This window comes from Aspergillus melleus (genome assembly GCF_016097325.1).
Source record: "Aspergillus melleus strain CBS 546.65 chromosome Unknown contig2, whole genome shotgun sequence".
NCBI classification, from domain to species: Eukaryota; Fungi; Ascomycota; class Eurotiomycetes; order Eurotiales; family Aspergillaceae; genus Aspergillus; species Aspergillus melleus.
In genome coordinates this window covers 3,300,824-3,320,285 of record NW_025763371.1, presented here as the reverse complement: position 1 = coordinate 3,320,285, position 19,462 = coordinate 3,300,824, and the positions used below count along the sequence as shown (strand labels likewise).

Below are 19,462 nucleotides of genomic sequence, written 5' to 3'. Positions count from 1 at the left end.
TCAGAAATTAGTGCGACACGGCCCAAATCAACTGGTATTTCATCGAGAATCGATTTGTGTTGCGTTGCGACAAAGATTTAGGAGGGTTGAAGTCGAGCGACCCAGGAAATGACAGACCACGGCGGCGTCTATGATAACGAGACTGACGGACGGAACGAATCGGTTCACCTCGGGGCAAGCGAATGGTATGATGCGACGACACGGTAGGGGGGCTAATATAAGAGCAGGCGGCGGCGGCAGACTTCACCGGTTGGACGGTATTATTATTATTATTATTAAAGAGGCGCGACTGTATGGCTTTATCCCACCAGCCCCGCTAGAAAACGAGTGAACGTCAAGGAAGTGCGGGGGAGAAGAAGGGAATGTGAAGAAAGATTGGCCTGGAAATGGATTGCATAATCAAGGCTCAGGCACGTGTGGATACCTCGACACCTCGGTGCCTGTGTCGGTGCCTTCATGCCTGAGGCTTGGCGCCGGTCGAATCGGCGGAATTCGAACGTCCAGATTTCGGCCTTCGCATCATCACGACAATCCGCGCATCGTTGGGCTTTGGCGCGTGTCTCGCTCCTTGGCATCCTCTTCGCTCTCCTCCTCTCCCCAGCTCTTCTTCTCCGATGGCCAACGAAGGCCGTGATCCCGCCGGCCAGGAGTCGCGTCATCCTGTCTCGCGCACCCGGGACTATCTCGCCATCCCTGCTCCGATCAAACGCATCTTCGACCGATTTCCTCTCGTCACACTCCCTCCCAATGACCTTCCTCACAGCTCGGGGGCGTCCCGCCGCGGGAATGGACTCTTTGTTTTCACAGACGCTACGGGAGCCCGTCGCGGTCGACCGTCGTTCAACCCGCAATGTCTCAAGTGGCAGGTATGTCACTGAACCCGGCTTCATCAACATCAGTCGAGCGCGTTTTTCTCACTTCGCTTTGCTTCGTTTCCCTTAGGCCTACTTGAAATTTGTCGGAATCGACTTCGACATCATTCCATCGAACAACCACGCGTCACCCACCGGTGCCCTTCCTTTCCTCCTCCCCGCGCATCCGCCCCAGGCCAATGGCCCGATACCTTCCAACAAACTACAGAAATGGGCCATCGAGCAAGTACATTGTGAAGAGGAGCAACAGCTCGATGTGCGCTTCGAGGTCTATGCGTCGCTGCTAGACCGCCGGATACGGAATGCTTGGGTGCGTGGCTCTTACCGGGAATCTTGACGCAGAAACAGTTTGCTGACTTTGGAACAGCTATACTCCCTCTACCTGGACCAAGGAAACTTCGAGGCCGTGGCCAAGAGACTCTACGTGGCGCCCGCAACGACAAATTCACTCGTTCGCGCCACTCTTTCAATACAGCTCCAACAGGCGGCTCGGGATGAGATCCTCAAGTCGTCGCAGTATATCGATGTCAGTGCGCTGGAGGCCGAGGCGGCCGATGCATTCGAGGCACTCTCGACGCTTCTAGGAGACCAGCTTCACTTTTTTGGTCGCTCGAATCCAGGGTTATTCGATGCCAGCGTGTTCGCATACACGCATCTAATTCTAGATGAGGGAATGGGATGGAAGCGCAATCGACTGGGCCAGCTATTGCAGCAGCATGAGAACCTTGTACAACACCGGGAACGCCTACTCAAATTCTTTTAAATGCGACCCTTCAAACCGGGCCTTATCTTTTACTGTGCGCGTTTAAACCACCCAACTCTTTAATCCTGTATAATACAAGAACCCACAAATCCAGGGTCTTGAATCCTGCAAGAAAAGAAAACAAAAACAAAGCATATACACCTCATATCATACCGCATTCTTCCTAAAACAAACCCCAAACCACACCGTTATGCCAACCCACTTCTTCGCTCTCTTCCCCAGCTTCTCTGCCAGATCCTCGTCTACCGTCCTCTCGCGCACCCTCTCCCCTTCCATCTGCTGGACCGTGAACTCAGCCTTATGCGCCGCATCCACCACCTCATCCACCGTATGAGAGTAACTCGTGGGCCGGATCTTCGTGCCCGTCGCCGTATCCACAAACCCAGCCTGGCTGATAGCTCCCATATCCGAATGCATATTCGTAACCAACAGATATCCACCCGGCGCCAGCAGCGCCGCAGCGCCATCAAAGAACTGCTGCACGGGGATATGCTCCAGCACCAGCGTGGAGATCACACCGGCGGCTCCGAGAGCACATTCCGGCGGTGCGGGCGGCGATCGCAACAGATCATATGTATCCAACGAGACAGGTAAGGAGACGCCCCCGCGAGGCGTCCAACATCCCGGTCGATGCGTCCACCCCGACTATTTCAGTGCCCGATGGAGCCAGTTGTGCTAGCCGGAGGTATTTCGACCTGTGCCGCAGCCTAGATCGACAAGCTTTGTCGAGCCAGATGAGAAGACTGTTCGGTTTAGAAAGTGCGGGAGTAATTGGGTCATTTCGATGGTGTCGAGGGCTTGTAGGAAGTTTCCGTCGGTGTCGTATACCTGTGTTTTTGTGTTAGTTATATCAATATACTATTATTGTAATATTACTTCCTTTGATAGGACAATATGTATGTATAATATCTATATAAAAGAGAAATGAGGGAAAGAAACTATGATATACAGACCTCCGCTCACCGATTATACGCCTCGACAAGTCTCCACATACTCAACCGGAGTAGAGCCCGGTTGAGCATGGCCGGTCAATGCACTCTGGATTGTATTTGCCATAGTATCTGCAGCTGTCAAGAGCTTTCTCGAGAAATTTTGATCAAGAGTACAAATACTTTCAGGTAAACATATATAAGAATAAGGAAGCCCTATAAATCTGCAGTCCAGCCATGTTCCATCCGAGAATACCCATCTGATGAGTCACATTTTGATCCCAAATGAATACGAACAGGAATTTTCCGAGGTTGCATGGCCTTGGTGCGTTCTGCAGGTACTGGATCACGTTGGGATCCTGCATGGGACATGTAGTATGTACAATGTATATGCAGGTCAACTGCCCCTGGTTCCATCGCGGTGCAGTGATCATATTCAAATAAACCTACATATTCAAAACTATATGAGACGGCGCGAAACGAAGGGGGTGGAAGAACGCTATGGTATTGGAACTTGGAAAACACAGATAATCAAACTAGTAATCGAGAGGCTGTTTGATGAAGTTGAAGGTTGATTCCATTTTATATCATCGATCCAGGTAAGAGGGTCATTTCTCTTGTACTAGTCACAGTGAGACATGAGACATGACATCAAAAAGGCTCATAAGCCATAGGTTTTAAGGAGAGACATGATAATGAGCATCGGAAAAGAAGGGAGTCGGTGGCAAAGACCGTACCAGACGGGATAAATGAGAAGGAAAACAGAAAATGCAAGAAAGGAAAAAAACAATGACACAAGGGAATCGGGTGTAACATAACCAAAGGCAAAGACATTGACACCCCGGCCAGCAATCCCGTAAACTCACGCTCCATCGCTGAATATACAAAGAAACATTAAAGGAGATAAGGAGGCGAACGCGAAAGGAAGAAAAATGTGACGAAGATCAGATGGCGTATCCTAGGCCTGCTAGCAAACCGTTGCCCCGAACGGTGCTGTTTCCTTGAGATCTTCTACCAGGTCCGCCACGTTGTTCAGATACCTTCCTAGCAAGGATTGCTTTTCGTCGGTTGTGCGCGTGTCTCGGGGCGCTTTCGCATGCGACTGAGCGGGAGCATGTACGCTTCTTGACACCGGCGCTGCTAGCTTGCTTGGGCTGCGCTGATGGCCGCCCATTGCGGTGTTGGGCGCACTGACCGCTGCGCCGTTCGGGATGAGCGGCGTTTCCGGCATCAAATAGAAGTACAAGAACTCGACCAGTTTAAGCTTCACTTCGCGGGAGGTTGCGCGTTGTTTGAAAAGCGACGTCACCGTGAGGAGTCCATCAAGTTCCTCAAATGTGCGCGTATTGGCGGGATGATCGAGAAGCGCAGTGACCAGGGTCAGGAGAGTCGCGGATTGGATTGCGGGGCAGTTGATCGGGTCGAGAAGGTCCAGTAGTAGGTTCATGTAAATTTCGCGCGCGAAAAGCGTCCGCGACGGCGGGTGGAGAAGAAGCGCGCCTTGGATCAGGTCGAGGGTGGAGATGATGAGAAGGTCGTTGGTGCCATTACTTCCTCGGCCAAGGAGATGCTCCAAACACGTTACCAGACGCATCGCGACTGTTTCGAGCTCGTTAGTATCGGAGTCATTGGGTAACCTGACCGTGAGCTTCACGCCGGGTCGGACTAGCACCTACCGTTCCATTGAAATCCTTCCTGCAGTTTGAAGAATTCCCTGAATGCGGGATCATCTTTGAGCTCCGAAAGGGCCTTGGGAACCGGTTGTGGAGCTCCAAAGGACAGAAGCGACCTCCGTTTGTCAGACGCCGGCTGTTTCGACTTGGATAAACATATTTGTGCGAGAAGGCCTTCGACCTGGCGTAACCCTTTGCGAACTTTGCTTGGCTCGTACGAGGAGAGATAATCAAACGAATGGGCCAGCAAGGTCTCCATTGGGCGGGAAAGATGATGTGTAAATTAAGAGAATAGGAAATAAGAACGGCTTTGTGATGGGTAAAATATGTGGATGCAAGAGGGCAGAAGGGGGAAAAAAAGAAAAAATGGGAAGAATGGGAGACAGCAAAATGAAGCTCGGCCCCTGCGCCAAGAGGGATATGACGGTGTTTATTATCTAGAACAGGGCCAGAAGGAGAAAATAGAACACGATCCGGCCAGCCAGGGACCCCAGAACCCTAATTTAAATGGAATTATTGACGATAGAAGATAGCTGGTTCGCAAAAAAATAACCCTTTTACCCAAGTTGTGGCTCATCTTCAGCTGATCGTGCCGACAGACGAGCTAGTCAGCGTTTAGTGCTTCTGCCCCCCACATCTGGCAGGAAAACTTGCGATGGTTGCCCCGGGAAACGCGCGGTCGTCATTAACCTCGGGGCGCTTCGAGGAAACCGGATGGTTAAGATAAGGTGTTGGCCGCTGTCATGATGTCAGGTTCAGCAGCGCCACATTTCCAAAGCCCCCAAAAACAAAGCCCGTTCTCTTGGTCTAGTTTCCGTGCATTGTCCGTTGGTGACAATTCAGCATTATCGACAATTCGTCACACGACGGTCAACCGAAACGAAGCCCGAATTTGCGAATCCCTCGCTGCGGTTGGTCTCAAATGGATGGGATGGCTCCTTGCATGGTCGGTTACAAGGTCACATCGCAGATCACTAGCCCGTGATACGATGGAAGCTCGTGCAGCCTACCCCGGTCGAACTCGTCGGAGTCCGGAGTAATCGAGTTATGAGTGTGATGGAGAAAGAGGGAAGAAGGAGGGGGAGAGAGTTGAGTCGAAGGACAAAAACGGCGACCGCCTTCCGTGTTGGGGCACGTGATCTGCATGTGATTCATCAAGCGCCAGGTTCTCCCCCGCAGCGGCGTTTGCGGCGATGCTGCCTGCTACTCTATATATAACATGCGCTGGCCCCCGGGCATTCAGGTCGACAATATGACTTGATCGGTCGCTTCAGGTTGTCGCGGGGACCTTCACTTTTGAGGATTATCTTTTCCCCTTTGTCTTCATTCACCGACAGGGCAGGAACGACCGGCAAAATCCCATCATGTCTTCGGAATCTTCTTCCTACCCACCCCCCACATCTATTCCTCCTCGCACAAGCTCAGCTGGTATGGTCGACCACATTTATGCATCCCCCTATTTATCGAGCATCTTTAACGGTTTAACGACAATCCCGGAAACAGGGCGCCTATCCATGAACGGGGACTCTCTTCAGACGAACATGGACACGTCGCGCCGACATACCCGCAACGTGTCCAGCTTCGATGGGACGAAACATCGAGACGGTCAATGGTCTCCGGAGAACGAACGGATCTTGATGGGGCCCTATGACTACATGCTACAACATCCAGGCAAGGACATTCGACGGCAGCTCATAAACGCCTTTAATGTGTGGCTGAAGGTTCCCCCGGAGAGTCTCGTGATCATCAACAAAGTGGTGGCCATGCTTCACACGGCTTCGTTACTGTACGATGAACCCCCTCTGATTCCATATGGCAACGCCGAAGCCGATACTAATCAAGCGCCTCCACCGCATAGAATCGACGATGTCGAAGACAACTCCGTACTCCGGCGTGGAATCCCCGTGGCTCACAACATCTTCGGCACAGCGCAGACCATCAACTCGGCGAACTACGTGTACTTTCTGGCTCTCCAAGAGGTTCAAAAACTGAACAATCCGACAGCGATCAACATCTACGTTCAGGAACTGCTCAATCTACACCGTGGTCAAGGGATGGATCTCTTTTGGCGAGACACGCTCACTTGCCCCAGCGAGGAGGAATACCTAGAGATGGTCGGGAACAAAACCGGGGGTCTATTTCGGCTAGCGGTGAAACTTATGCAGGCTGAAAGTAGCACCGGGAAAGACTGTGTTAGCCTGGTCAACGTGCTGGGATTGATCTTCCAGATCTGTGATGACTACTTGAACCTGTCCAACACAACATACACCAAACATAAAGGTCTCTGTGAGGATCTTACAGAAGGGAAGTTTTCATTCCCCATCATACACAGCATTCGTTCGAACCCCAAAAACCACCAACTTATCAACATTCTCAAGCAGCGTACAAAGGACGAGGAGGTCAAGTTGTATGCGATGAGCTATATGGAGAGCACCGGCAGCTTCACACATACACAAGAGGTCGTTCGGGATTTGCTCCAGAAGGCGTTAAAGTTGATAGACGATATCGAGGCCAGTGGGGCTGGCAAGAATCCCGAGGATCGCGATGATGGCGCCATGGTACGATCGATCCTAGACAAGATCACTGAGGCGACGTTGAACGCCGAAGGGCCCGACAAATAAACTGGGTCATTTTTTGCATTTGCTGTACTAAACATGTGTCCTACCCAGCGGGACCATCATCTATCATTTAGCAGCCTGTTATTATCTTTCTACCCTTAGTATTCTCTGGATTGGTTCTAATAATAATGACCGTGACGAATCTTCTATTACTAATAGACCTTCGTGTTGATCTCTGACCGTAACCCGTGAGAATTCCCATCCGATGGGCGCAAAACTTTAGTATATAAGAAGTAGTGTAAGTTCTTTTGTTGAATCGCAGAAAAAGAAGAAACCAAGCGCCCTGGGTATAATGATCCAAAACTATGCATGAATAATCCATTCATACTCCAGGCAAGTGAAAGGATTGTATAGACGATATACCATCTATCAAATCCCACGTCATCCAAAACATTATAGGCAATATATGTCGATTGTACCATGAACCTCCTACATGACAATACAGCAAGCTTTCTCCAGCTTGCGCATGACCTTCGGAAGAACAGCGTTGACCACTTGTTCCACGGGGTCCTGCTGTTGCTGTTGCTGCTGCTGCTGGTGTTGTTGTTGCTGCCCGTGATGCGGCTGTTGATGATGCGGCTGCTGTCCGGGGTACTGGTGTTGCGATGGATAACCACCGTAGGAGGGCATCTCGGCCGCTCCACCGGTCAGGTTGACGTAGATCCGTCCGGCGTTCTCCTCGGTGGCATACTGGAGGCCGAGTTCTTGACAGACTTGTTCGACGCGGGGCTTGAGCTTCTGCACATGGTTTGCGGAGTGATTGCCTTTTCCGACGATTCTGTTTTCGAGCCGCAGATAGGGCCTTCGTTAGTCGCTGTACGAACCCCGCGAAATGCATCACCGCAGGGAAATGGAGCATCGCATCGCAACTCACACATGAAGATGATTCTGGCCATGCTGCCGCGCGTATTTAATGCGCTCTTCCAGGATTTCCTCGGCCTCCTCCACGAATTGTCCGTGCAGATCGATGGTATCCGGCTCGACGCGCCCGTTGGCGTTGTTCTCGCGGAAAATAAACTCGGAGGCCTGCCGGTTGTACTCTTCCATCTTGCGACCGTGGGCTTTGCCCTGCTCCGACAGTTCCTTGGCCGCTGCGCCGTCGCCATTGCTGTAGGCTTCTTGGGACTATTCATGATTCTCGGACATCGCGTTAGCTCCTTATCGCATGAATTTGGGTCTCGTTTTAGGCTCCTGCGGTCAAGCCGATCGGAGACGGAAAGAGAGGTTGGGCCGATTGTCTAGGGAGAAGGGAGAAGAGCGCACCCGTTGGAAACACGAGCCGCGCTTCGAGGCTTCTTGTCTGGCTAGGTCGCGAAGACGATCATATTCGGCTTCGGCGTCGCTGCTCTGTTCATGGTTGAAGGCTGTTGTGGTGGGCGCGAACGGAGTCGGGCATGAGTTAGCGATGCGAGGGAGGATGGTGGAATGGAAAGGTATCAGCTCGCACCCCGAGGGCCCATGTGTGACATTTCGTGCATTTTCGGCGATTATATCAGAGGGGATTAGATATAGTGATAATTGGCGATCTTATAGAGTAGAGATAAAAAAAATTATATGAGAATAAGTATGAGAAGTATAGGGACCAGACAAGATCTGGTTAGATTGATCGCGCCAGGTAAAGATATGGAGAGGGAAGAAGAGAAAGATCGGATCGGGATCGAGGGCGGCAAACCCTAGATTCCAATCCACGATTTCTACGCTGTGGAGCATCCAAGGTTCGACACCTTGCTTCTCGCGACAGTGCCATGGATAAGTCGCATTATACAGGAATATTATCTATTCCATTCCAGATCAAAAGTGTTGATGTCGAGTTGTCGCGCGCGGACCCATCTGGTAGTACACTGTATATATCACCGAATGACCGCGAGATGGGTAAGTCCAGGCTGCAGGGTGTTTCATTCCATACTCCGTAGTCCGTACTTGTATGTATGTAGAAGTTGTTTGCAGGAGAATTCAATAGTCAGTCCCAAGAAACTGGATGAGAAATAGGATGCTATCATCCTGTCAGGTCATGGTGGTTTGCAACTTGCAAATCCCAGCATGCTGGACAAGGAGTTTCGCTAGGAGTAGTAAGCCCATGAGGCTAGGGAACCCTTGTGCCTCTCGTGGCTAATTGATTGCAATACCAACTAATAATAAGAGACTACTCCGTAGAGACTAGAGAGTCTGGTCGCCAAATACCGAGAGAAAAAAGCAATAGCGCCAAAGCGTGCTCAATAGTCGTGGTGGGACCCAGTTTTATGACGATTCTGATTAGCGATGACTTGCAGACTGTGTGATTGTCCGACTGTGACCCAGTCGATAAAGATTTATTGATTATGCAATATTCATGGCCGTCTGCCACGAGGCCCGAAAGGAGAAGCACTAGACGGTGGGGATCAGCCGTAAGGTCCTTTAGTTCGATCACGGAACCATGGATAATGATATGGTCGGGTTCAACACATCCATGGATAAGGGCGACAAAGATGGAACAAGAACCAGAGATCATGCATCAGTCTGAGGCAGGGGAGAAACCGGCAGTTTTTTGGGATGTTTCTGAGTGAGTCGAATGTTGAAACGCGTGAAACTCTCCTGGGAGAGGCTGGGACAACAGATGATGTGGACTGGGGATCACCATCCTCACCACACCATCCAGTACATATCTCCGAGCCTAGTGTGGTTTCTTTTGGATTTTTGTGATTCCGGTTTCTGGTGCGGAGAGAGAGAGACAAAGAAGATCGACGGCAGTTAACGAGTGGAGATCTTACGATACTTTTAAGTCTTACGGTCTCACCGGCTTACGGAGTTTAGTACAGTAGTTATGAGATGAGAGATGAGAGCACATTCAAGCCTTTTTTACTTGCCACAGGGAAAAATTTCCGAAGTTTAAACAAGGCAAGACCGGCCGTGTACGGGCACACGTGGAAGAAAGCAACGCATGGAAAGCATCCAATCCTTCTGGAAGCCCAAAAGGGATGTCTTGAATCATGTCTACTGAGTACAGTACTTTGACGGAGTAGAGTCCAGGTGCCTGGCGATCCGAGACTGCAGCGTCGGATCTCCACTAGTGTGGCGGCACTTGAAACTGGACTGCAGAGGTTGAATAAGGATTGAGAATTCTCCTGCGTCATGACGGCCAGAGCACCGGAACAACTCCTTGATTGGGGAGGTGAGCGTCTTCCTGCATACAATGGGCGATAGAGAGCGCGGTGATTTCATAATTTCTTATTCATGTCATTAACGTAATCAACCACCGAGCGGCGGATACCATCGAGCGGCGGATTTTCACTCCAACCACCTCAAGCATCATTTAACGCGTCATTTCTTCGCATCAGTCATATAAAATGCCACTTTCTCAAGAAGCTCGCCTTCAGATGGCTATACAGGCCTATAAAGGTCGAAAAATCAAATCAATTTTAAAGGCTGCTGAAGTCTACGCGGTACCTGAAAAGACCTTACACGCGCGTGTTAAAGGAAGGAAATCACGCACAGAAACACGCGCAAATGGTCATAAACTGACCGAATTTGAAGAGGAATTGCTTTTAAAGCAATTATTAGACGCAAATATGCGAGGATTTCCAATTCGACCTGAATTCCTACGTGGAATGGCTCAAACATTGCTTTGCAATCAATTACGAGATTCAACGGCAGCTCTCGGAATCAACTGGCCTTATAAGTTCGTTAAACGCCATTCTAAACTGCATACGCGATATATAAGACGGATTACCTATCAACGCGCAAAGCAGGAAGATCCAAAGGTTATAAAACCATGGTTTGAGACTGTATAAGCGACTATTCAGGAACACGGCATACACAAAAACAATATCTAGAATTTCGATGAAACTGGCTTTGCAATGAGACTTTGTTCTACTTCAAAAGTGATTACTGCAGTTGAACGAAATGAACGACCGCGTAGAGTCATTCAGGGCAATCGCAAATGAGTTATAGTCATTGAGACAATTGGGTCAAAAGGCGTATATCTATCGCCAGTCATTATATTAAAAGCAAGCGTCCAACAGGCTGCCTGGTTCCAAGAACCTAAGCTTCCTCGCAACTGGTGGATTTCTACTAGTTAGAATGGCTGGACGACTGATGAAATAGGCCTTCTCTAGTTGAAAAATGTCTTTGAACCGCTTTCTAAGCGTTATATGACTGGTGTTAAGCGATTGCTTATTTTTGACGGTTATAGTAGCCATTTTACTGCTGAATTCGATGATTTCTGCAAACAGCATGCAATAATCTGTTTCTGCATGCCTGCTCATGCTTTGCATCTTCTTCAACCGCTTGATGTGGGTGTCTTTAGCCCGCTTAAAAAGACGTACGGAAAGCTTCTTGAATATCGTATGAAAGTCGGCAATAATCATATCGATAAAGAAGACTTTTTATTGCTATATCCGGATGCACACAAGGAAGTCTTTACTTCATCTAATATTTACAGCGGTTTTAAAGGAACAGGACTTAAGCTGTTTAATCCAGAACATGTTCTCTCTACGCTTACCTTTCAACTACGTACGCCTACGCCATCATTAATTGAAGGCTCAATTTCCTCTGCTTTTCAAATCCCGCAAAATACTCGCCAGCTAGATCGAAAGGTTAGAAGCCTGCAAAACAGCTTTAATAAAAAACGGCAGCTTTCTAGCAGTCCTATTGCTCATATTCAACATTTTGAGAAAGCGGCGCAAATGGCAATGCAAACCCAGCTACTCTTAAAGCAAGAAATCAGGGCTATACGCGCTGAAAATGAGCGACAACGTCAAAGAAAGGCAAGAAAGCGTGCTGAACTAGGAAATAACCGTCTTCTTAATGTGCAAGAAGGCGAAAATCGGGTTCAACAGCTTAATATGCAGTTTAATGAGCAATCTGAAGAATCTACTCTGATGCCTCGCCGACAAGCTCCGCAACGCTGCAATGGCTGTGAAACAGTAGGACATACAATTCGAAATTGCCCTAGTAAATAGCTATCATTTCATATATTTATCTAGTTAATTTAAATGGCGTTGGTGGTGATAAAGCTTCGAATAGTAATGATTGCGGTGAAAATCCGCCGCTCGATGGTATCCGCCGCTCGGTGGTTGATTACGTTATCGACCTACCCGGTCCATCTTAGTCTCTCGTCAACAGCAGATCTGCAAGGTCGGGAAATTAACCCAGAGTTACCAATGAGCATTATTCATCAGGAGATACCTGCAATTGCAGGCCATTAAATCCCTGTCCCGTCATCAGGCGCTAAATACTTTCTCCCGGTTCGTCTCGAGGGTACAGAGTACCGAGCACATACAGTACGTTGATGTGTTCAGTGTCAGGGTTCAGTGCGCATGGTGTATACTGTATACTGGATATAGTCATTGTAGTTAATTTGCACTCCCTCGTGGCCGGATAGAAGAATTGCATTCATTTCCCTCGCGTGCAGCGTGAGGAACAGGATGCTTTAATAAAAATTAGAATCGTCAAAAAAAAGGGGAGGAGTGTCGGAATAATGTCATTGGTCCGGCAGGCGGGGTACCCCCACCGGCACCCCCTTACCCTGTTGACCAATGGCGCTGCGAAAGGGAGCCATGGGGCCCCACCGGCGCGCCAACCCCCCCACCGCCCCCTTTTGACGATCCAGTAGGATGAAGGTTATCGTTCCAGAAAAAAAGGAACCCCGACAAAGTTTCCCCCCTCCCTCTTTCTCTTTCTTTCTCCCCCCTGCTCTTTTTCCTCTTTTCCTCTTTTTCCCATTTTTTCTGCTTTCTCTTTGGCTGCCACTCTCTCCTCCCCCCCCCTCCGGCCTCTCGGTTTCGTCGCTCCCTTCAACACTGAACATCTTCTCCGTCTCTCAATTCCATCCACGCCCCTCTTTCCCAAATCCTTCGCCCCTTACTGAGCTTATCCTTGTCGCCTCAGCCTCTCGCTTTTGCTCCGGCTTTTCTTTCGTTCGGTCTGGCTTTGACTCTCTTTCTCACCTCATTTTCTCACTCTTTCCTTTTTCCCTCCTTTTCCACCACCTCCACCCACTTCCCCCCCCCCCCCCCTCTAAGACTCTTGTTCTTCAGGCATTCCATCCGTCGATTCGGTGGTCAGACATCCTGATTAGAGTCGTGGATATTCACCTGCCTTTATTCCTTTCATTTTTCTTTTCCATTAGTGTATTTTTTTTCTTCTTCTCCCCATCTCTCTCTTTCTCTCTCTCCTCCCTTTCCTTTTCCTCGCTCCCGATTTTCTGGGGTGGTCACGATTGGTGTATTACTGTTTCACCTTCCGCCTCCTTTCCGCCCAGCCCAGCTCGCGCGCTTATAATTGATTTTTTCTCCTTGCCTCCCTCCCGGCTTTGCACGGTCGCTTGGCTCTCGAAGTATTATCTTTTGCCGTTGCGTTTGGATTCCTTATTTCTTCTTTCACGTTGAAGTTGGCAATCCATCTTCTCGCGGGAAAGAAGAGTTTGTGTCCGGTAAGCCTCTCTTTATTGCACTCCGTCTCGCCTATGCCTCCCCTGCTTCCCCCCGAATAATTCCCTCAATTCCGCCCAGCCTTGTTGGGTGAAATGGCTGCGCTCCCTTGCGTCTGCACGATCACTCCGCTCGAAGACAAGGCTGTAATGATTTGCATTTTGATTTTTCCTTTTCTTATTCCTTTGTGGCCGGTCTCTACCATCTGTGGCTCGCACCCGTGTTGTACCACGTTCAGCGCTGCCGACGGCATGGTTTAACGATTACCGGACCCGGAGAATTCCCTTTCGCTGACATCGCTCTTTTTGGCCCTCGACAGGTTTCCATCGACCACTGTGACACTCTCATCATCAACAACTACCTTTTCGTCGATTCCTTCACGTCGCTTTTCGACCACTTTCATTTACTACCGCCAACATGGGTTGTGGAATGAGTACTGAAGATAAGGAGGGCAAGGCCCGCAACGAGGAGATTGAGAACCAGCTCAAGCGGGACAAGATGTTGCAGCGGAACGAGATTAAGATGCTTTTGCTCGGTACGCAGCTTCCCCTCAAGTCGCATTACAGACAGTATCTCCAAGGAGGAAGAGAACAACGGCGGTGGTTGATGAGCTCCCTTGGTTAACTGAATTTCAACAGGAGCGGGAGAGTCCGGAAAATCGACTATTCTGAAGCAGATGAAGCTGATCCACGAGGGCGGATACTCGCGCGATGAACGGGAATCCTTCAAGGAAATCATCTACAGTAACACCGTGCAGTCGATGCGCGTTATCTTGGAGGCCATGGAATCGCTCGAGCTTCCGTTGGAAGACGCCCGCCACGAATACCACGTGCAGACCGTTTTTATGCAACCCGCCCAGATCGAAGGTGACAGCCTGCCCCCGGAGGTTGGCGGTGCCATTGGCGCTCTCTGGCGCGACACCGGTGTTCAGGAGTGCTTCAAGCGTTCCCGCGAGTACCAGCTCAACGACTCGGCCAAATAGTGAGTGCGCCCGTGAATGGATTACAAACATTAGTTGCGTTCGCTAACCGACTCTTGCCAGCTACTTTGATGCCATCGACCGGATCGCTCAGCCCGATTACCTCCCTACGGACCAGGATGTTCTCCGCTCTCGTGTCAAGACGACCGGTATCACCGAGACTACTTTCATCATTGGCGACCTGACGTACCGCATGTTCGATGTCGGTGGTCAACGGTCCGAACGTAAGAAGTGGATCCACTGCTTCGAGAACGTGACTACCATCCTGTTCTTGGTCGCCATCTCCGAGTACGACCAGTTGCTGTTCGAGGATGAGACCGTCAACCGTATGCAGGAAGCGCTTACCCTGTTCGATTCGATCTGCAACTCGCGTTGGTTCGTCAAGACCTCGATCATTCTCTTCCTCAACAAGATCGATCGTTTCAAGGAGAAGCTGCCCGTCAGCCCTATGAAGAACTACTTCCCCGATTACGAGGGTGGTGCCGACTATGCCGCCGCTTGCGACTACATCCTTAACCGCTTCGTGTCTCTCAACCAGGCGGAACAGAAGCAGATTTACACCCACTTCACATGTGCCACCGACACCACACAAATTAGATTCGTCATGGCCGCTGTAAATGGTAAGTTTTGGGCACCCGAGCTCCAGTAATCGCGCGTGCGTGGGAATCAAAAGCTAACCCAACATTCTAGATATCATCATCCAAGAGAACCTCCGACTGTGTGGTCTGATCTAATGATCGGTATGCTTTGATCGAGTGCCGGTGTCTCGACATTTCATCTCGACGCTACATGGTTTTGTAATTTTTTTTTCCCTCTTAAACTTGGAGATGTGTTCCGCAAACCTTGTCTCTTTTCCTCTTTTCTTCTTTTCTTCCTCATTTCTCAAAGATCCTGGCGTTCAGACATTCATTTGTCTATTTTACTAATTATTCCCTTTTATTATTTCCTTTGTCTTGAAATGATATCTAGCCGGCTCTTTGTTCTCAGCATTACCTACCGATATCCATCACATGACACAGAGCAGGAGTTTTTTTCCTCTTTCTATTCGTTCCTCTTTTCATCCGGTCTGGTTTTCTGAACAGTCGGTTATCTGTGGACTTAGCAGGTTTTTCGCAGCCTGTGGTTTATGCCCTTTTCTATATCTTGATTCCTTGAAATGCCCGTGTTTTCTTTTTGGTTTTCTTCCCCTGTATTTTGAGTACCCATCCCTCTTTCTGGTTTTTCCTTTTTTCCTTGTCATCATGTGTTTGTTCTTTGATTTTTGAAGCTGGATATCCCATCATCTCTTGGTGCCCTCTCCATCAAACTTGTGTGTAATCTTATCTCACGCATCTTTTCTTGGTCTGACGTTCACTGAGAGACATGAACGACGACGGGACCACGGGCACGGGGGAATGACAGGGTACGTGGATTATCATGTCTTCTTCATGTGTCATGCCGGGTCGTCTGCAGAGTTTTCTTTTTCTCTTATTTAAAGGATTGTGAGATATTTGCATCTGCTCTGGTTATAATCACTCCCCTTCTATATACCTATGCTGTACGGAGTAGATGGAACAGAACAGTATAAAATAAGCCCTAGGATCATTCAGATGATATAGATAAGAATCTTTAGGGTATCTCCAAACAACATGGCCTCTCTGGATAATGAATGGAACGCCCGAACTCCCGCCAAAGCCGACAAAAGTTGAATGCGAGAGAAAGAGAGGGAGAAGACCAATTGTTCTAGAATCGTAACTTCGGGCCCAGAAACACGATCAACACCGCCACAACCCATAACCCCAGGATCCACGCATACAGCATCATGCGTCCCCACCAGCCCTTCCCTTCCGTCATGCGCCGCAGCATCCCCATCCGCCGCTCTGCAGCCTGCATGTTCCCCGTCGTGCGATCCAGTCCGTCCACGGCCCGCGCGAGGACCGACTTTTCGGAGTCTAGCGAGGTTTGGAACGCCTGCGACGAGGACTTTAGTTGGCTGGCTAGCGAGAGGAGCGAGGTCGTCAGATCTTCCTGCTCTGCTCGGTGCGTTGAGAGTGTTTGTTCCGTCTCTTCGCCCTTAGATGTGGCCACCGGTGATGATGAGGGGTGATCGAATCCCGTGGCTTTCGCATTCGACTCGGTGGATGATGGGGCGGTCATGTGTCGGTTTCGTAACGTGGCTGTTGGGGTTGAGATTGAGGTTGGGGATGTCGTTGTCGCTGTTGTTGTCGGCGTAGCGGTCGCCGTAGCCGTAGCTGGAACCTTGGTCTCTCCATCACCTATCTCTACCCCCGACTCTTCCTGCCCCTGTTCCCGCTCATCTTCCTCCTCCCTCCCCATTTCATTCTCCGTACCACTCTCCTCCGGCGTCCCCAACAGATCCTCCCCATCTACAGACTCCTCATCCTCAAGATCCTCATCCCCAACTTGTCCAGCCGAAGACGCTCGAACCTCCGCCTCGGCGCTGATTTCCTCGAGGAAAGCCTGTAGTCGTTTCAACGTCTCCCGGTGTCGCTGCACTTCCGCTTGGAGAGTATGTCGGCGCTCGAGCGGTTTCGTGGCGGGGATGTTGCGTTCAAGGGTGTGGAGGTTCGAGCGGGCGTATTCGATGTTCTGGATGATGAAGTAGGTGTGTTAGTTATTTGTTCTATGGTGGAGAAGTGCATTTTCATCCCTGGTGAAGCTCTCATGCAATCGCCCCGCCCTCCAAGCAACCCAAAAGAACAGATAGATAGAAGAGGACCACAGAGAGAGAAGGAGAGTAAAACAAAAGGACATACCGCTCCAACCCTCATCCTCTGAAACTCCGACTTCCGGAGCCCGACGAGGTCCGCCCCCGGCGAGAGAAGATTATGTTCCAAGCGGGTGAGAAGCCTCGAGACGCTGAGGACAGCGAGGTCGGCGTCGTTGGTGCTCGGCGCGGAGGCCGGGAGCGTGGTTATCGTCATGGTGTTCTTCCTTTCTTTTCCTTCGGTTCTTTTTTGCTGGTCGGGTTGTGAATACTGCTTGGGTGGTATTCTTCTGTTCTATTGTTTATGAGTAGGTTCGAGGAAATAGAATGAGGGGAAGAGGGAGAAACGACAGGTGGGCGGAGGAACGAGTCGGGCATGAATGGATGAATAGTAGTTAGCTGTGACTTGCTGGTTTGTCTGGTTTGTCTCGACTGGCGATGCATGTGCCTGGTGGATGACTAAGCTTATAGTTGAAGTTGTCTGGTTTCACTTTCAGGCTGTTTGACACTCATCGCTTAGGAATACTACTTATTTACTGTTTGTAAAGGGAGTTTTATCAGATATCCTGGAATGTCAACCCGTCGTGATCTCAATACGAAGGGTGCTAGTCTGCTGGTCCAGCATTGAGGGGATTTGACTGCCCAATCCAAACCGAGAGTCCAGAGCAAGCCGGCATTCCCGAGCCATAGTTCCAGTATTTATAATAGTTTACTAGACCGGGTTTTTGCTTCTGTTGCAGGGATCGAGGAATGGAAGGTGGAGTGGCTACTATAAGCGAAGATGTTCACCCGATCTATATCAGTGAGATCGCCCGCATGATCAATACAGTCCCTGCACGCTTGACTAACAAAAGGCGATAATTCGCCACTATAAATAAACAGCCTCGAATATTCAGATGATCAAGATTTCTAAACTAATACGATCGAATGTATCGACTCTTCTCACCTCGCCCAACAGTGGAGTCGGCCTTCGCCGGGCGAAGGATGAGGCTTATGCTTGTCTTGTATCGATCGACTCGCCAAGTCTTAGTACAGATCTCGCCACCAGAAAACCCTTATTCGCTAGTTGCATCGTGATTTCATTAGCGACCAATATCGTAAATCATCAAGCCGTGTCAGAAAATGAGAGTATGTATGGCTTGTCTCGGGAAAAGAAAAACGAAAAGAGTAAACACTCCGCCACCCATTTTAGGCATCGTCATTCATAGGAAGTCTGCGCCTTGAAGAAGCCCGAAAGTATGTCCAGTATAGACGGAATAACAACAACTTCAAGCATAGAATATATATAGGAAAACAGGAATAAACAATCATGAAAGGAAAACAGATTATAGACCAACAAAAACGCAAAAAAGACTGAAAAGTGGGAAAGAAAAGGAAAGGAAAGGAAAGGGGAAACCCGCTTCTAGCGATAATCGACCACGAGTCGTCTCCAAGTCCGGACGCCTTCCTCGTCCACATCGTAGAGCTGCTGAACAACCTGGCTCCGCTTTTGGACCGCTTGAGATCTGTCTAGACCTGCCAGGCCGTGAGACTCCTCGGGATTGTCTTCTGTACGCCACCCTGTCGGTGAGAGTGTGATGTGCTGCGGATCTTCGGATCCTCGACGAGACGCATCAGATCCCTCGGATAGCGAACCAGAGCGATAGCTGTCACTCGTATGCGACGTAGTCGGACGACTATCACCGGAGCTAGCGCTGGGCGAGGCCATATAAGCAGCTGAAGACGGAAAACTCTGGTCTTGCGCAAATGATTGCTTGTCCTTGGGGCCCCGCTCTCGGCCTAGCATGGCGGCGAGATAGCCACTCGAGGGCAAAGGTGCCAGCTGAGACAAAGGCTGCAGGATATCGCAGGCCGAAGGTAGTCTGGTGGTATCGTGAGATGGGTCTTTGGGAGAGGGCACCCCTTGGCCCACTGGGGCCTTGCCACCAGATCTGTCGGGCAACGGAGGCTGCGGATCCATTTGCTTCTCGGGTAGGATGTATCTGCCCGGTCGTCGACGCCTGAGCCGCTGAACGAGTACTAGGATGCCAATAATGCAAGCTGCGGGAAAGGTGATTCCGAACAGAAAAGCTTGAAGATCTCGGGCGATGGCCAAATCTTCATTCTCATGCCCCATCGCCTGGGACTATCGTCTCTTTGCTTGGCGGAACTTGTAGGCTGTCTTATGGCCCGGTCAAAAATGAATCAGCTGAACTGATTTATCAACACGACCGAATGTCAAGTTGGCTGGAATGAACGGTGTAACGTTGTTGTTATGCCGACTTCCTGAGCGGCGGAGACGATCAGAGCTCTCCAAAGGCACTCTAGGAAATCAAGATCCAAAGAGAATGTAAATGGATAATGGCAGAGAGATGTAGATATGAATAAGTAAACGAAGAGAGAACCAAAATGTTGGTAATTCGCATAAGATATAGCTGGTGATGGAGAGGAACTATGAAAAGGTATCTGGGAGATCTTTATAACCACACGCTCTGGCCCGGCCAAGGCCCTGAAATAAAAGCAAATAAAAGCAAA

General features: G+C 49.7%; 9 protein-coding genes across 9 annotated transcripts; 4 read left to right on the top strand and 5 right to left on the bottom strand.

Annotated features, from left to right (window-relative positions):
- Positions 1–614: 614 nt before the first annotated feature.
- Positions 615–1,635, top strand: LDX57_003979 (putative mitochondrial outer membrane protein (Sam35); the record flags this gene model as incomplete). The annotated part of the gene is made up of 3 exons (XM_046085627.1): positions 615–866; positions 943–1,182; positions 1,240–1,635. 3 exons carry the CDS (start codon positions 615–617, stop codon positions 1,633–1,635), a joined length of 888 nt encoding a protein of 295 aa, XP_045941590.1.
- Positions 1,636–1,782: 147 nt separating this feature from the next.
- LDX57_003978 (uncharacterized protein) lies at positions 1,783–2,040 on the bottom strand (the record flags this gene model as incomplete). The annotated part of the gene is made up of 1 exon (XM_046085626.1): positions 1,783–2,040. One exon carries the CDS (start codon positions 2,038–2,040, stop codon positions 1,783–1,785), a length of 258 nt encoding a protein of 85 aa, XP_045941589.1.
- A 1,491-nt stretch (positions 2,041–3,531) lies between these two features.
- Positions 3,532–4,496, bottom strand: LDX57_003977 (cell division control protein 14; the record flags this gene model as incomplete). Its single annotated transcript, XM_046085625.1, has 2 exons — positions 3,532–4,163; positions 4,241–4,496. The coding sequence occupies 2 exons, from the start codon at positions 4,494–4,496 to the stop codon at positions 3,532–3,534; spliced, it is 888 nt and encodes a 295-aa protein (XP_045941588.1).
- Positions 4,497–5,601: 1,105 nt separating this feature from the next.
- GGS1 (FPP/GGPP synthase family protein) lies at positions 5,602–6,858 on the top strand (the record flags this gene model as incomplete). The annotated part of the gene is made up of 3 exons (XM_046085624.1): positions 5,602–5,665; positions 5,741–6,023; positions 6,096–6,858. 3 exons carry the CDS (start codon positions 5,602–5,604, stop codon positions 6,856–6,858), a joined length of 1,110 nt encoding a protein of 369 aa, XP_045941587.1.
- A 426-nt stretch (positions 6,859–7,284) lies between these two features.
- On the bottom strand, positions 7,285–8,333 carry LDX57_003975 (Smr domain-containing protein; the record flags this gene model as incomplete). Its single annotated transcript, XM_046085623.1, has 4 exons — positions 7,285–7,633; positions 7,730–7,980; positions 8,119–8,219; positions 8,303–8,333. The coding sequence occupies 4 exons, from the start codon at positions 8,331–8,333 to the stop codon at positions 7,285–7,287; spliced, it is 732 nt and encodes a 243-aa protein (XP_045941586.1).
- A 5,346-nt stretch (positions 8,334–13,679) lies between these two features.
- Positions 13,680–14,975, top strand: gpaA (guanine nucleotide-binding protein subunit alpha gpaA; the record flags this gene model as incomplete). Its single annotated transcript, XM_046085622.1, has 4 exons — positions 13,680–13,797; positions 13,901–14,243; positions 14,305–14,861; positions 14,932–14,975. 4 exons carry the CDS (start codon positions 13,680–13,682, stop codon positions 14,973–14,975), a joined length of 1,062 nt encoding a protein of 353 aa, XP_045941585.1.
- Positions 14,976–15,963: 988 nt separating this feature from the next.
- LDX57_003973 (uncharacterized protein) lies at positions 15,964–17,165 on the bottom strand (the record flags this gene model as incomplete). Its single annotated transcript, XM_046085621.1, has 2 exons — positions 15,964–16,830; positions 16,998–17,165. The coding sequence occupies 2 exons, from the start codon at positions 17,163–17,165 to the stop codon at positions 15,964–15,966; spliced, it is 1,035 nt and encodes a 344-aa protein (XP_045941584.1).
- Positions 17,166–17,844: 679 nt separating this feature from the next.
- Positions 17,845–18,156, top strand: LDX57_003972 (uncharacterized protein; the record flags this gene model as incomplete). The annotated part of the gene is made up of 1 exon (XM_046085620.1): positions 17,845–18,156. One exon carries the CDS (start codon positions 17,845–17,847, stop codon positions 18,154–18,156), a length of 312 nt encoding a protein of 103 aa, XP_045941583.1.
- A 194-nt stretch (positions 18,157–18,350) lies between these two features.
- Positions 18,351–19,064, bottom strand: LDX57_003971 (uncharacterized protein; the record flags this gene model as incomplete). The annotated part of the gene is made up of 1 exon (XM_046085619.1): positions 18,351–19,064. The coding sequence occupies one exon, from the start codon at positions 19,062–19,064 to the stop codon at positions 18,351–18,353; it is 714 nt and encodes a 237-aa protein (XP_045941582.1).
- Between the last annotated feature and the right edge of the window lie 398 nt (positions 19,065–19,462).